This window comes from Aquarana catesbeiana, linkage group LG06, assembly GCF_042186555.1.
Source record: "Aquarana catesbeiana isolate 2022-GZ linkage group LG06, ASM4218655v1, whole genome shotgun sequence".
Classification (NCBI taxonomy): domain Eukaryota; kingdom Metazoa; phylum Chordata; class Amphibia; order Anura; family Ranidae; genus Aquarana; species Aquarana catesbeiana.
This window is the reverse complement of record NC_133329.1, coordinates 75,323,757-75,340,936: the sequence shown is the minus strand read 5'-3', so window position 1 is coordinate 75,340,936 and position 17,180 is coordinate 75,323,757. Positions and strand designations below refer to the sequence as shown.

General features: G+C 42.9%; 1 protein-coding gene across 3 annotated transcripts in view; it reads right to left on the bottom strand.

Moving 5' to 3' along the window:
- Positions 1-501: 501 nt before the first annotated feature.
- Positions 502-17,180, bottom strand: part of LOC141148622 (nmrA-like family domain-containing protein 1) — a 37,907-nt gene continuing 21,228 nt past the window's right edge. For 2 of the 3 annotated variants that reach the window (XM_073636231.1, XM_073636230.1), the window contains exons 2-6: positions 12,232-12,337; positions 7,675-7,913; positions 5,026-5,275; positions 2,357-2,547; positions 502-859 (exon numbers count right to left, since the gene is read on the bottom strand). In XM_073636231.1, the coding sequence (XP_073492332.1) occupies positions 680-859; positions 2,357-2,547; positions 5,026-5,275; positions 7,675-7,913; positions 12,232-12,268 (897 nt within the window). In that variant the 5' untranslated portion in view covers positions 12,269-12,337 and the 3' untranslated portion in view covers positions 502-679. Of the gene's footprint in view, positions 860-2,356; positions 2,548-5,025; positions 5,276-7,674; positions 7,914-12,231; positions 12,385-17,180 lie in introns of those variants that run through there. The other variant, XM_073636229.1, reaches the window with a different exon arrangement.

Below are 17,180 nucleotides of genomic sequence, written 5' to 3'. Positions count from 1 at the left end.
AGGGACCCAAGAAAATCCCTGCCCATTGGCTGAGACACCCCATTCATTCTTAATCTGTCCTTGCAATGCCCTTGTCTTATCTAATGACACCAAATACCCAGCCATCTAGTGATAGAAGAGAGAAGTGCAGCAATACCAGAATTAGGGTGAAATCAATTGACCTATCAATTAGCCAAGGCAAAATTCACTTGGCAAATAAATGTGTTAGCAACCCTGCCTAGACATCAGGGTGCTACAACAAGAAGACATGTGATTCAAAAGAAGACACATGGCCACAGCATGAAGTGGATGAGAAGCAATGTAATCTTAAACTGCATCAGAACAGTAAAGATGTGGAAATCCCACAGTTGGTGTTATCAGCTGAGAATGTAGTTAGCCTAAATAAACTTTTAGATGAGTTTCTCAGCTAACAAAATATATTGCAGTGATGTGCTCACACAGTGAACCAGTGTTTTTTCATCCATACCAACTGCAAGCAGAACGAAAGGAAGCCCACAAGGATATAGGAAATCCATTTTATTAATACAAAAGTGCAGACGACGGTCATGGTTGGTTTTAGTTAAAAAAAGTTATGAAAAAAAAAAAAAGGTCCAAATTCTGACCTACGTGGCACAGGAAGGACAAGTTCACATTAAATGAACACCACAGTCTTTTCACGGTTTAGGGAACAAGGTTCACATCACAGGTTATCAAAGGCGGCCTTGTTCTCCTGTAGCCAGGACTGAAACTTCTTAGCTTTGGGGTTGAGCTGAAGGGTGAGTTGAATGTCGCGGTTTGGTTTCATTGTGTAGAATGTAAACATGTTGGCCAGCTCCTGTGCCCCGGGAAAGCCCATCTTTGCATAGATTTCGGGAGTCAGCTGTAAAAGTTAAAGAGTGAAGGTTAAACATTAGCTCCATGAAATGGGGACCTGCCATGTAATATGTAGCCTGCCATTGCTGGCCTTCTGAAAATGCTAGTTGCAGCCAGATCTCCTGTCATTGGCCTAGAACAAATATGCAGGAAGGTTTATAATAGGTCAAAACATCATTTTCAGAAGAATTGGCAGGGGCAAGTCCTGTACTTTCTCATGACAGTTACATTTTAAGCACAACTCCAGCCTAAAAAAACTTTTATTACCATAAAGGGCCAACATGTTCTGGGGGGTTCCAAGATCCTCCATCAGGGCTTAGGGATATTATAAAGGTGAATGTTTGGACAGAGAAATGTGTGCCAGTTCTGAATATCTGTTCTGCCACCTAGTTTGATAGCCATTGAGATCAGCCTCTCGCAACCAGGGTTCTGTGGAACCTTAGTGTTAAACTAGAGCAGTGGTCTCCAAACGATGGCCCAGGGGCCAAAGGCAGCTCTTTGCTTGCCTTTATTCAGCCCTTAAGACACTATTCCTTCCACTGACACCAGTGATGGAGGCACAGTTTCTCCCACTGACCAAAAGGGAGGTTGTGTAATATTTTTTTTAATGCCACTGACCAGCAAGCTTGAGACATTAACTGGCACTGGCCACAGTCTGGCCCCACTAAAGTCTGAGGTACAGTAAACTGGCCCCTTGTTTGGAAAGTTTGGAGACCTCTGCTCTAGAGGTTGCTAGGGGGTCCTCAAACACTGAAGAATTTCTGCCTCTCCAGTAAGTTACCACTGAAAAGATGATCTAACCATATGTAATGGTTGCATTCTTTTCAATAACCACCAGTTTAATTAGGTCCTGCTTCCAGCTGACAATCAATGTAAGGAGCATTCTTTACAATGATCACCAGTGTAATTTGCTTTCTGTACACTAACCAGTGTAAGGAAGCCTTTCTCCCCAGTGCCCACCTGGATTGTGCAGGGTGGCCAACAATAAAAAAAAAAAAAAAAAAAGTCCCTTTTCCACTGTCCATCAATGTAAGGTGTCATTTCTCCAGTAACCACCAATATGAGCAAACCCAACAACTTTACTGTCTGCATTTCTTTTCTAGACAATATGGTTGTACAGAGCAGCCCTGGTTGTCAAAAACCACAACCAAACTGCACCCTTTATTCTTTTTATTCTTCTATCCCAAATTACCGTTAATGGTATTGTACCCCAAGAGGTAGATATATCAGTTATTAGAAGCGGATCCCTGAAACCAAAAGTTATATTAAGGGTTCCCATGTGTTAAAAAGGCTGAGAAGGGATGATCCAGACCTTAGCTTTTCTTCTATTCCCAAGTCCCGATGAAACTTAGAACCCTGAAATGCTTTAACCTTTTATGCAGAAGCTGGAGGTCTCTTCCTTGATTCCCTATTAGGTTTTTATTTCTCTCTATGGCCATGTTGGGCAAATCTCCTGTGCAAGCTTTGCTTTAGATTGGAGCAATCACTTGTGGCCACCAATTACCTTGCCATCTCTGATGTTCTTGCCGAGCACTCTGGTCATTATGGTAGCGTACTGTTCTGTCGTCAGCTTCTCTGTGCTGAGACCAATGTCCTTGCCAGTGTATTTTGAGGGCGACTTCAAGATGCTGAGAACAACACCACCCAGATCCTTCACAGAAAACCCATCCAGGGGGATGTCACCCATAGGGAAGCCTGCAAGGTGATAAATATCAGCGTCACACTAGAGATTATTATTCAGAATTTATATAGCACCAACAGTTTACGCAGCACTTTACAATATAAAAAGGGAGACAATACAGTTATAATACAATAAAATACAAGAGGATTAAGAGGGCCCTGCTCAGAAGAGCTTACAATCTAATAGGGGCAGGTGGTACAAAAGGTTGTAACTGTGGGGAATGAGCTGATGGAGCTGGTAAAAGATTAGTCAGAGACATGATAGGCTTTCCTGAAGAGATGAGTTTTCAGGGATCACCAGAAGGTAGCAAGAGTAGGGGATAGCCGGAACAGGTGGAGGTAGCGAGTTCCAGAGGATAGGAGAGGCTCTACAGAAATCCTGGAGACGAGCATGAGAGGAGGAGACGAGAGAGCTTAAGAGTAGGAGGTCTTGAGAAGAGCAGAGAGGACGATTTGGGTGATATTTGGAAACAAGATTAGTGATGTAGCTTGGGGCAGAGTTGTGAATGGCTTTGTATGTTGTGGTCAGTATTTTGAATTTAAATTCGCTGGGTGATTGGGAGCCGGTGTAGGGATTGGTGGAGAGGGTTGGCAGACACTGAGCGGTTGGTAAGGTGGATAAGTCTGGCAGCAACATTCATGATAGACTGAAGAGGGGGTAGCCTATGGAGAGGCAGGCCAATGAGAAGGGAGTTGCAATAGTCAAGACGAGAGATAACGAGGGAGTGAATGAGGAGCTTGGTGGTTTCATTTGTTAAAAAGGGGCGAATTTTAGAGAACGGTGAATTCTACAAACTTTTGACAACGATTGGATTTGAGGCTGAAATGACAAGTCAGAGTCTAGGACCTAGGTCTTACACCTAGTACCCTGGCGTGAGGGGAGGGACTGATAGTTGCATTGTTGATTTTGATGGAAAAGTCATGGAGGGGGGCGCGGGGGGGGAATATTAATAGCTCAGTTTTAGAGAGATTTAGTTTAAGGAAGTGGTGCGACATCCATGCTGATATGTAAGTTAGTAGTGCAAGAGGAGACTGAAGGAGTGAGGTGAGGAGTAGACAGATAGATTTAGGTGTCATTGGCATATAAGTGGTTTTGGAAGCCATGGGCGGTTATCAAGTGACCAAGGGAGGAGGTGTAGATAGAGAAGAGAAGGGGTCCAAGAATATGATCATACTTCATTTTATATAAGGTCATATAAGATCAGTGAAGATTTAATCAATGAACATTGAAAAAGGTATTTTTATTTTTAGGTAAAGCGGAGAATAGTTAAAATGACACTTTTTGCCATCTGTATCCTGTTGGGGAGATTGCCCTCCACTTCCCTTTCAAGAGGCACAACAGAAAGTGAAAAAAAAACAAAACAAAAAAAAAAAACAAAAAAAAAAAAACAAAAAAAAAAACACCCTCTTATTTGTCGCCAGTGTAGGGACCCTCATCTGAAGGCTTCTCTTCTCCTGTTTCCGTGAAAATTTAAATATTTTGGCTTTCCCATTTCTTTGTCTCAGCAACCATGGTCACCTGGACAAGCTAAGAGAATGATGCTCCCCAGGGAGAATGCAGACAGCAATAAAGACCTTACAGATGTGTAGCCAAAACACCTTATAGTTACAAACTTATGGAATAATAGTATAGATTAGGCCAAGGAACCACTAGTCCAAACAAATCCCCTTAGGCTTTTGCTGGCTATAGACATTGGGTGGTATTCAAGCGTGGGCACAGTTGGACCACAGAAGAAATAGGTCTCCCCACTCCCAGTCAAAAGATTGCCCCAGCTTGCATGTTTGAGCCTCCTAATAAAGTAGGGGAGATGTATCCTGTGTAAGTCTAGTCACTATTTTAAGAGTGAAAAAAAAAAAAAATCCAACAAAGTAAGACTAGTGGCAATGAATGACTCGAGTGCCAAATATTGGCTACATGTAGGCAGGTGCAGTCTACTTTTTCCATGGCAGGTGGCTCTATTCTGCAGCTGCCCTGTTGCTGGAGAGGAAGTCAGGAGGAACAAGGTTCCTCTATGGTTTTCTGGGTCACTGGGGAAGTTATCCTATTGGATGCTGCTGCCCCAAGCAGCCATCCAGGGTCAGGCAGAGACGATTTAAGGCCCTGGCTCCCGGGTTTTGGCACACTTTTGATCTGTGAGGGACAGTAATAAGTTCCCCACTAGGGAAAGTTTCCTAAGGAAGAGGGCAAGAGTAGAGCCCCATTTCTTATGGACATTCTCTCGATTGGGGACCAGGTCGCATTCAGTCCCCTCTCAACAGATGCTGTCATTCCAGCTGGAATCTACTCCTTTCACGCTACTGAACAGTGAGTCTGCCCGGCTGGCTTTCCCAATGGGTTTGTTGTGAACTGTTGCTGCATTTCTTCAATATAAGTTTATTGCACCTGCAGGTGTGAATCATTGACTCCACACCACACCTACATACAGACAAGAGTAATCTCTGAATATAATATTATATATATATATATATACTACTGCTACACCATCATCTTACCCAGAGTGTAGCCATCGCCATCCTTGTCCTTCTGTGGCTTGAAGAAGGTCAGCAAGTTCTCGTAGTAGCTGGGTAGCCTCACACTGGTCATGGGCACGCCAATTTCCCGGAAATACTCCTCCACCACCCCTTTACCGTCAAAATGCGGCACTTCCAGCTTTCCGTTGGTCAATTTCTTCACATTCTCCAAACCACTGTACACCACCAACGTCAGGCCGAGACGTTTAGACACGTCCGCAATACGTTTGCCCTTGAAAAGAAAGACGTCAGTTGTAACTTGCTGCAAAATAGAAGTTGCCAAAAACAAATTCAGCCAACTTGTGCTCTCTGCTAATTGGATAGCTGATTGAATCTGTAGCTGTCAATCACAGTGGATCATGCTGGACCTTTGCAGAGAGGTAATTGATTGAACATACAGAGCAAGGGTCCCACTCTACAGCATGCCAGTGAGGGGCAGACTACTTTACTATGGCTGATTTATTAACTAAATGAAGGATTTTTAAAAAGGAGATACATATGCATATCCTATATTGGTTAAGATTACAACAGTGGTTAAGGCAGATCCATGTATGGGAAGTCATTAGCATTTCACAAAGGGTAATGTGGAAGAGGCCCAAAATGGGGCATGGGGTCTCAAGGAGCAGCAATGTAAACCCAGTGATGGGGAGGTTCGTAAATGGAGAAATTGGTAGTGGGTAATAAAGAGGATCAAGTAGGAGAAGTGGAAATAAGGGTTTAGGAAAAGGGTAGGTTCAGAAGGGGTACAAAGTGAATACTAGGTGGGAAGAGGGTAGGGAGGGGTCTCGGAAGGGAAAACAAAGAGGAAAAAGGAAGGAGAGAAGAAGTGGAAAAAAAACCCCACTAACTATTGACGATGATTTTTTACAAGAGTGTGATTGGTTTTGTAATCAGAGAAAGATCCTGTAGGCGTCTATGTTACAACAAAGGTGACCAAAAAAAATGTACTAAAATTAAAAGGAACTGTAGGGAAGCAAAATACCAAGAGTCTGGGATTTAGATCGACAAATATCAATTTTCCTGCAATAGCTCTTAAGCCAAATTTGAAAGGGAACATCCACCAGGAAAGTGGATGCATGAATGAAAAAGAAAAATTCTAGCATCTTGCGACATCCATGCATAGTATGTCCTCATGACTGGTCCTAAAACAAATAAAACTTATGGTGCTCATTTCAACATTTCCTGATAAACATATGTTGGTTCAATCTCCCTGGTACGTTCCTATAAGCCAGTGAAATCACCAATTACATAAATGGCCCAAAAAAGTTGTGTGCATCAGCTTGTGACTTTACAGAAAATGTCAGCATATAGTGTTCTCCAGGTTTCAGAGCTCTGGAACAATGGTTCTCAACCACTAGGAAGTAACCTGCTGCTGGGCCGTGACCTCCCTCCTCATAGGCCTACAGCTAGCTCCCCTAACCTACCAATGTGCCTCCTAGATCCCATAATGCCTCCCTTAATTGCCCACAGTGCCCCCCAACCCCTCCCCCACAGTGCCCCCAGGCACCATTACATCCCTGAGCCCCCACAGTGCCCCCTACCTCACACAGAGCCACTCTGTCTGCTGCAGAGCCTTCAGCCCCTTACAGTTCCTCTTAACTTCTAACAGTGTCCCATAGTGCCTCCCAACCTCTAACAGTGCCTCCTAGCCACTGCTGTGACTTCCCATCTCCAACAGTGCCTCTACAAAGCCCCAGCTTCCTGAAGAGACCCAACCCTCCTCCAGAAACCTCATCCTCTGCAGGGCCACCAAGTCTACTGAAAAGCCCCCTACGCCCCTTCAGAACCTCCGCCACCCTTGCATTGACAGTCAGCCACATCCAGAGCATTCCAATACATATTGTACATTCCCATACTTTTATTGCAGAAACTTTTTTTTACTGTTGGGCATGGAAAGTTTTGAAAGAATTTCCCGGACCTAGGTCTTAAGGTTTGGAACCACTGCTCTAGAACACTTCTGAAGATATGCTGTATATGTGGACACAGAAGGGTACAATAAATGTTATTTCTGCAGATGGTGTAGATAATGCTCTCCAGGCACTAACATGGAACAAGCATAACAAAAAAAAAAAAAAAAAAGGCAATCTGAGACAAACTCCCTGATCTTTATATTTGCTCCATGACAATGATTCAAAAGCTATGAAAGTCCTGGATAAACAGGAAAGTCAGGAACTAGCATTTTCCGAAGGAGAGGAAGGCAGTGGCATCCTATGCATTTCCTTTACTGCAAGGTTGGGGCAGCCATTCTCAACCAAAAAACCCTAGGGTACCTCCAGAGGTTGCTAGGGGCTACTTGACCATAGTCTGAGGTCAATGCCACTTGGAAGAGCCAGCTACGTAAACCCACTGATCTTTTTATCTGTATGGGTCAAATTCTGACCATCACTGTTACAAGGCATTCTTCTCATTCACCAGCAATTAACTGGATTTATCAGGGGTTCCCGTAGGGGTAAAAAGGTTGAGTTTGCCGTTTTATCACCTATCACATGTCTTCTCTAGCATTATCTGTAGAATCGAGAAATGCCTACATTATTTGGAAGACCACCCTAGTACATATAGTAGGATAGCAGAGGGTCCCTTTAAGAGGAAAGGTTTATTACATAGCATTAACATGGGGATGTCTCAGCTTACCTGGGCAATTTCCTTATCTTTGCTGAAATGTTCCCAGAAGTTGGTGACCACGAAAGCTCCATAAGCTCCCTTCAGGGCAGCCTCAATGCTCTTCTCGTCATCCAGATCTGCAGCCACCACCTCAGCGCCGGCCTCCTTCAGCTTCAAAGCAGCTTCTTTCTTAACATCACGTGTCACCGCCCTAACGGCAAAGGTGCCATCTTCTAGCAGAGCCTTGACTACAGAGCCACCCTGAGCTCCTGTACAGAAGGCAAAAAGACAAAAAGGGGGTCAGAGCAAAAAAAAAAAAAAAAAAAAAAAAAAAAAAGTTTTCCTGGACAGATTCAGAACCATAAAATTCTCATATTTGCTTCCTAGTGGTCCCTTAAATCTAAAAATCGATTAAAACCATTGAAAGCATTCTTGTTTCTGATAAGAGCACAAAAAAAAAAAACCCTACTGATCTTGTCCAGAACATCAGAGCCCTCCTGGGTCCTCCGCACACTCACGGTGTGATCTGGAAGCACCCTCCTAGGTCTTACCTTGTCCTACAGAATGCATCCAGGACAGAGTGCTAGGAAAGTCAAAAAGGGCAGCCTGAATATTTATTGTGATTTAGCCAATCCCTGGGGAGGTGTGCCCAGTAGGTTGCTGAGGAGAAAATAAATAGTTGGGGGTCTGGAGCAGCCCTGGTCTGGTCCAAATGAAGACGTTTCCATCCTCAGGGGCTGCTGCCTCTTTGAGGCAGTCCTGCTGAAGTCTGCTATCTGTCACCGTGGCCCCTGTTATAGTAGAGGGGGTGGGGGGGGTGGGGGGCTATTTTTATTTTTTCTGGAGCCAAAGATCTGGTCTGGAGGACTCATGGACGAGTGCGTGCCTCTGCCTTGGGATATTGCGAGTACTGATCCAAGCTCAAGAATCTAGTGTCTGTGTATTTTTCTACTTTTGGGGGGCCCCCCCATCGATACCCCTTTCTCTAAGGCTGATCCTGCGGGGTCTCAGTCCTGGCATTCCCTTGCTTACTGGTCTACAGACTGTTCCACCCACTCAAGTGTGAACCTAGCCTGAATAAGTAACCACATCAGGAGTTTTGACTTTGACCCACCCCACTACATGCTGGTCCAGTAGCCTTTGAATAGAAGGCAAAAGGGAACTGGAAAACAGTAACTGGTTTTACAGGTGAAGCAGAGACCTGATTACACAATAAAGCAAAGTGCTTGGCCAACTTAATATCCACATTGCAAAACCCTTGGGTGCATTTATGAACTATTAGTACCAGGAAAGGTTACAGATGCATGTTGGAGAGGAGCCACAATAAATAAAACTTTGTACAGTGACACGTAACCGTTACATGAGCCAAACTAATAACCTGGCTTAGTGGTTGGCACTTCTGTCTTGCAGCACTGGGCACAGGACACTAGCTGCATGGAGTTTGCATGTTCTCCTTGTTTAGGTTTCCTCTGGGTATTCTGTTTTCTGCCACACTCCAAACACATGCTGGTAGGTAATCAGCTCCTGTCTAAATTAATCCTAGTATGTATATGATATAGGGACCTTAGATTGTAAGCTCCTTGGACGCAGGTACTGATGTGAATGTACAGTATGTAAAGCACTGTTTAAAAATTGTCAGCATTATATAAAAATACCTGGAATAAAACAGAATACTGATCTTACAGCTGATCTGTGCAACAGAGGTCATTGGGTGAACATTAACCGGACAGGATAGACAGCCTGCCCTGATTGTTACCCAGATCAGCCCGGCTTTGGGATCACCGCCAAACTCTTGGCAAGGATAACCATGATATGACCTATGCTACATACACACTCACCCAAACATTTCTTCACACCCCATGCAAGTGAACCTATTCTGCAATCATCAGACGTGTGCAGCATTCTGCAGTTATATGGTTAAAATGAATATAGGACGGAAAATGTCTATACAAATAACAGGAGTGACAAGCAACAGGATTCTTTAAGATTGCACTGTATATTCCTTTTCTGCGCTTTAAATAGCCACGTCATTCGTTTTGACAAGATATGATAGCAGCATTAGTTTTCTTTTTCAGCCCAATTTTCAAGTAGCATGCAGTAGCGATCAGTCTCCCACAATGATCCAATCAAGTGTGATTAATAGCTGCATGATACTTGTGTAGTTTACTCCATAGGGATCTATAGGTTTTGTGACTGACAACATATCGGTTTAGCAATCGTTATTCACTAGCAAATTTAAAAAGGGAAGTTTAATCTGCTTATATTTTGACTTCCCTCTGGTTCCTCCCTTCCAGTGCATACATACATACTTTTTTTTTTTTTTTTTTAATTTATATTTACCACTTAAGGACCGAGCCTCTTTTTGAGATTTGTTTTTTTTTTTTCTTTTTCTTGAAAAAAACAAGTATAATGTTTGGAGGTTCTAACACCCTAGAAAATAAAATGGCGGTCGTTGCAATACTTTGTCACCATATTTGCGCAGTAGTTTTACAAGCTCACTTTTTTGTAAAAAAAATACACTTTTTTGAACTAAAAAAAATTAGACAACAGTAAAGTTAGCCCAATTTTTTTTTTTTTTATATTGTGAAAGATAATTTTATGCCGAGTAAATTGATACCAAACATGTCACGCTTCAAAATTACGCCCGCTCGTAGAATGGCGATAACATTTTACCCTTAAAAAAATCTCCATAGGTGACGTTTAAAAAATAAATAAATAAATAAATTCTACAGGTTGCATGTTTGAGTTACAGAGGAGGTCTAGGGCTAAAATTATTGCTCTCGCACTACCAATTGCGGCGATACCTCACATGTGTGGTTTGAACACAGTTTTCATATGCGGGCGCTACTCACGTATGCGTTCGCTTCTGCACGCGAGCTCGGCAGGACGGGGCGCGTTTACATTTTTTTTTCTCTTTGTCTTATTATACACTGTTCTTAAAAATAAAAATTGTGTCACTTTTATTCCTATTACAAGGAATGTAAACATCTCTTGTAATAGAAAAAAGCATGACAGGACCTTTTAAATATGAGATCTGGGGTCAAAAAGAGCACTAAAATGCAATAAAAAAAAAAAAAAAAAAAAAAAAAAAATGGCCATTTAAGAGCTATGGGTGGAAGTGACGTTTTGACGTCGCTTCCGCCCTGCAATGGTATGGAGATGGGTGGGGGCCATCTTCCCCTCACTCGTCTCCATGCCACTGACGTGCGAGGATCCGATCACCTCCGCCGCTGGAGGAATAAGTATTAGGTTTTTAATTCTAAATAATAATTTTTTTTTTTATTTATTATAACACACGGTACTTGAATGTGACCTGGTATCAGCCTCTTGCAATTGTGCTGCAGTGTTCATGTACTATCAAGAAATATGTTGATAGGAGGAGAGAGCAGAGTGACAGGTCAGTGTGCTGCTTCTCCTTTCACTGTCCAGTCACAGGCTGGGAGTCTCTTGCCCTGCCAGCCAGGGGCTACGCTGTGTGGCAGAGCTGTGCAATTCTCAGGACAGAACAGGATTGCCAAAAAATATAACATCTATTGACAGGTTAATAGTTACATTTCATCTGTGTATTTAGTCGTTTGCCTGAATTTCTACTTTAAACCTTTCAACATCCAGAGATTAAACTTACCCAGGTAGCCCGGCCCTAAGACTGGATTCACACCTAGGCATTTTTAGTGCTTTTTGCGTATTTGCTCTACGGAACGTGTTCCATAGGAAACCATGTTAAATGGACTGTAGTGTAAATCTGCAAAATGCAAAAAGCACTAAAAAAGCATAAGTGTGAATCAAGCCTTAGGGCCGGTTCACTCCAGAAATCGCACCCTGCGATTTGAGTGCTGTGCGCCTTTAGCCCATTCATTTGCACGGGCGGTGAGAAGGTTATATGTTGCCTCTTCGCCACCTGATTTCACTTTTTACGTGCCGCACTACAGCACCGCAAAACGTTTGCGTTGCATTCGTTCTGTTCAGCAGTGTCAACACCTGCAGAAAGCAGAATGTGGTTTAAGTTGCACAGCATCGAGACTGCGGCATGTGTACCGCCGCGAATGGCTGCATGACACTGTAAGGGTGGGCGGGGGCAGTAAAACTGCGAATGAACCCTTAAGGTGATTGCAACAGTATTAGTGCAACAACAACAAAGTTGAGTACTGTCCATGATACTATATTTGCACTGACAGGTACATTTTCAGGAGGAGTCTACTCCCCTTTGGGGTTGATTTACCAAAAAGACAAACTGTGCACTCCTGCAAGTACAGTAGCGTCAGAGCTTAGCAAATGATGTAAAGCTTCATTTTTTTTTTTTTTTTTAATTTAACAAAGTAGTAAAGCTTCATTTTTACAATAAATACCCAATCACATGCAAGTAAAATACAAAAAAAAAAAAAAAAAACACAGCATTTTTGCTTGCACACGATTGGATGATGGAAGTCAAAGCTTGCCCTCATTTACTGAAGTCTGGAGCAACTGCACAGTCTATTTGCCTTTAGTAAATCAACCCCATTGTCTCAGTCCAAGCCGTACGGCACTCAAGGAGAAGACTTGAAGCACACAATTGATCGGTGAATTTGCAGGCTCTCCATCCTCACTTACCTGTGGCTCCGAAGACTGTGATGACTTTCTTGGACATGGTGGATGGTGGAGAAGGGACGGTGGATGACGACACCTTCTGGTGTTAGATGTTGAGCTGTGGAAGGCTCTGCTAGAACAGATGAGGAAGGAGAAGAGAGACAGGTTTATAAAGGAAGCCGTAGTCCCCCCCTCCCCTGACTACTCTGTTTGGGTTGGAGCCAAGAGTCACTGTGACTCAGCAATAGTACAATAGATGGCTGGAGGAGACAGAGCATGACCAGGCAGAGGGACCCCCAACCAGAGACCCCCCTACACTCATGCCAGAGCAGTCAGCAGTCAGTCACATTACACAGGAGGAGCCTCCTTCTCTGAATGGATCACTATTCTCCCAAGGCTTGGATACAGAAAAAAAAAAAAGCTACACTATATCAAAGTTACAGAAACTTCAAATGCCTTGGATAACCCCAGATATTAAAGTGACACCAATGATACCCTATAAAAAATAATCCATATACACATCCGCTATTTAAAGCAGCATTAAACCCAAAAGCAAGCATTTATTATACTGCAGCTTACCAATTCTTAGATGTGATGGCTGCATTCATTTTTTTTTTCTCTCATTTGGTGGAGGGGGGTTATGGTGTAGGGGTTGTTTTCCAGGGGTTAGGCTCGGCCCTTTAGTTCTTGTGAATAGAATAAGTGAATAAATAATTTCGCGCAAAACACAGGGAAAATATAAAAAAAAGTGTATCATATGTGTGACGTGTAAAGCACACTAGGTCACCAAATGATGCTATTCGATAAATACATCCAATGAGAAATATAAACAAAATGTCTAATAGTGAGAATGGGTGTCATATATGAATCATAACATGATGATGAATAGATAAAAAAACAAAAGTTCATTGGTGAAAGTGGATGAAGCAGAAAATATATCATCAACGGTGCTATTAATTAATTATAAAAGTTCTTCTCATGCTTGAAATAAAATGTGAAAAAAATTCTGTGCAGAAATCTTCATGCATTTGTGCTCACAGTGCCCTTACCTTAAGGGGCTTACATAAAAGCCTTGTAGAAAGTGCGGATAGGGATGACTGTTCTAGATGTTGTTGGCTAGTGGTGGCTGGCTTGCACCAAAGTGCCCTTTGAAAGCTTTAGGAGAACATGGTGGATAAAGTGAGGGAAAAAAGTATTTGATCCCCTACTGATTTTGTACATTTGCCCACCGACAAAGAAATGATCGGTCTATAATTTTAATGGCCCCCTTGTTTTCCCTTCTCTCTCTTCTTGGCATCATGTCCGGAACCCTGAACCGAGCCCCATAAAGATTTACCAAGGACATCCATCCACTGCAAGCCAGCCACCACTAGCCAACAACATCTAGAACAGTCATCCCTATCAGCACTCAGCACTTTCTACAAGGCTTTTAAGCCCCTTAACCTCCCTGGCGGTATGATTATTTCGGATTTTAGGTGCTGAAAGCGGTACAATTATTTTGCATGGAAATTTGGCGTTTTATATTGTAGGTCTGTAAATCTTAACAATAACACACTTAAATCTGTCCAAACCAGAGTCTAGTAGATATCCCGGTATGATGAAGTTTGAAACACAAAAACATAAATTATAATATAATAAATAAAAATAAATAATTAAAAAAAATTTAAAAAAATAGTAATAAAATAAATTTCCCCACAATTCACTATCGCTCAATTCTGCAAGTGTTCTAATTTACTATCGCTGTTTTCTAGCTGGTCTAAAGCCACTTTTGACGTAAAGGGAGACTTTTTGGTTGCTATGGACAATCTCCAGTTTCCAGGCAGAAAGAACAGTGTATATCACATAAAACTGCATGCAGGGCATTGGACAAAGCACTAGGGACAAAAGGGATGTGAAATCATTTCATACAGTACTGTAATCTGTAAGATTACAGTACTGTATGTGTTATGATTTTGACATTTTTTTGAATTTGCTGCCAGGCTCCGCCCCCGTGCGTCGCGCCGCTCGCAGGGAACGGAGCCTGGCAAGGAGAGGCTTCGGAGGAGGACAGAGCCCTCGGACACTGCGGGGGACATCGCAGGATCCCGGGGACAAGGTAAGTAACGCCGCCCCAGGATCCTGCAATGCAATCCCGAGTGTGGCTCGGGGTTACCGCTAATGGTACTGAATTTTAACCCCGAGCCACACTCGGGAAAACCGCCAGGGAGGCTACGGTAAGGGCACTGTGAGCACAAATGCATGAAGATTTCTGCACAGAATTTTTTCACATTTTATTTCAAGCATGAGAAGAACTTTTACAATTAATTAATAGCACCGTTGATATATTTTCTGCTTCATCCACTTTCACCAATGAACTTTTGTTTTTTATCTATTCATCATCATGTTATGATTCATATATGACACCCATTCTCACTATTAGACATTTTGTTTATATTTCTCATTGGATGTATTTATCGAATAGCATCATTTGGTGACCTAGTGTGCTTTACACGTCACACATATGATACACTTTTTTATATTTTCCCTGTGTTTTGCGCGAAATTATTTATTCACTTATTCTTAGTTTTGCGGTGGTTGTTTACACTATACATTTTGCAGCATTACACTTTAGTGGGATCACAAGTCAGTATATGTATTGAGTAGTAGCGCAGAGGTCCTTTTAATGTTATTATTTCATGTGAATAGAACTCTTAGCCCTCATGCACACAGGCTGTTAAAATAACGTTATGAAAACGCCAGTATCTTTGCAGTGATTTTTTAAAACTTTTTTCAGCTTTTTTTAGCGTTTTTGCAATAGCGTTTGAGCGTTTTTCCGCGGTAGTATTTTTTAGTTTTTTTTTTTTTTCCAAATTTTTTTTTTTTTTCAATGGATCAAAAACGTTAAAAAACGTTGGTGAATGACGTTTTTGAGCGTTTTTCAGCGTTAGAGCGTTTTTACAGCTGAAAAACATCTCTCAGAACCCACTGGTCCTGGGTTTTTTTTACAGCTTAAAAACGCCTATGCCACTTGCAGCTCAAAAACGCCTAGGTGGGCATGAAGCCATAGACTAACATAGACAGGCCTTTTTAAGCTGCAAAAAAAGCTCAAAAAAGCAGCTGTAAAAACGTCCGTGTGCATGAGGACTTAAAGTGTCAGCATACCAAGACATTTTGGACAATTTCATGCTCCCAACTTTGTGGGAACAGTTTGGGGATGGTCCCTTCCTGTTCTAACATGACTGCGCACTAGTGCACAAAGCAAGGTCCATAAAGACATGGATGAGAGTGTTTGGGGTGGAGGAACTTGACTGGCTTGCACAGAGTCCTGACCTCAACCCGATAGAACACCTTTGGGCCTTCTTATTCAACATCAGTGCCTGACCTCACAAATGCACTTCTGGAAGAATGGTCAAACATTCCTATAGACACACTCCTAAACCTTGTGGACAGCCTTCCCAGAAAAGTTGAAGCTGTTATAGCTGCAGAGAATCAATATTGAACCCTACGGACTAAGGCCCCATACACACTAATTGGTTTTTCTGCAGATTTTTGTCTTCAGATTTACCAAAACCCATGTAGTGTGCAAGGGCCTGCCTGATCGCATACAAATTGAAACTCTTAAGGCTTGACCTCATATTATATGGTTTTGGTAAATCTGAAGACAAAAATCTGCAGAAAAAAAAAAAAAAAAAAATCAAAGTGTGTTTGTGGCTTAAACCTACGATGCCATTAAAGTTCATGTGCGTGTAAAGGCAGGTGTCCCAATACTTTTGGTAATATAGTGTATATATACACACACACACACACACACACACACACACACACGGTATATATGACATTGCAACAATGTCCCTATGGAAATGGAGAGAAAAAGGGGACACAGAGTTTGCACATCTGCGGACTGCAAGACTACAGAACAAGGATGAGCTCCGGCGTGTTCGCACAGCCCACATGCAGAGCCCGCCACGAAATCGGCACGGCGCTAATCACAGAATCACAGGCAGTGAGACATTTCCCGTTCTCTGCAGCCGCACATCGGGACAATGTCTCCCTGCCTGTGATTACCGCAGTGCCGACCTCCTGACAGGATCTGCACGTGCAGCTTGCGAACACGCCGGAGCTCATCCTTACTACAGAGTGTAGATTTTAAATGGAGAAAACTGCTCTGGCAGTTTTCTCCAGTTTTTGCCATCGCCGGATGGGACTCTGTAGTTTGGAGATCCCCAAGAGTCTTGGGTGGGACGGGATCTCCAACCCTGTGTCCGGGTCTTGTGGACAGCCAGCAGAGTGTGTGCCCAGGTGCACACAGCACATATAACGAGGGGCTAGTGAGAGCAGGAGGAGAAGGAAGGTGGAGTTGGAGCAGTGGCTGCTATTGAGAGTCTCTGTGTGAAGATAGATGCTGTGTGCGTCCAAGGAGCCCAAAGCTGTGTGCATCCAAACTGTAGGCCTGGAAGAGCTGGCGGTCTGAGGGACCAGCATCTATAGCAGCAGTGCTGGTGAAGAGTAGCCAGGTGGGCTAGCATTTTCATTTGGATTTCATGTATTTAACTGAAGCTTGAACCCCTGTGCAGGAACCCTGAATGGACTTGTTTTGTTTTTCCGTTTAATAAACGTGGACTACCAGGCCCTTAACTACAACGCCAGTCTGACGTGGACTCACTGCACAAAAATGCTTCTATCACTGAGCTAATGATCCCCCCATGTTACAGCATTCCACACAATCCATAAATATGAACAGACAATGGCTGGAAAGGCCCCAATAAGCTATAAAATTTTCCATAGAACAATGATGGCCGTGTGTCCTCCAGCCTCCCATAGAGCCTCCATTGTACGATCCTTCAGAAACCTGCTCCAGTATTGCGTGCGTTCATTGAAATAGTCACTCTAGATGAGTACAGATACAGGAGTGTCCTAAAATATTAAAGGGCTCCTTCACACCTGTGACCGTGATCATACCTCCCAACTTTTTGAGATGGGAATGAGGGACGCCC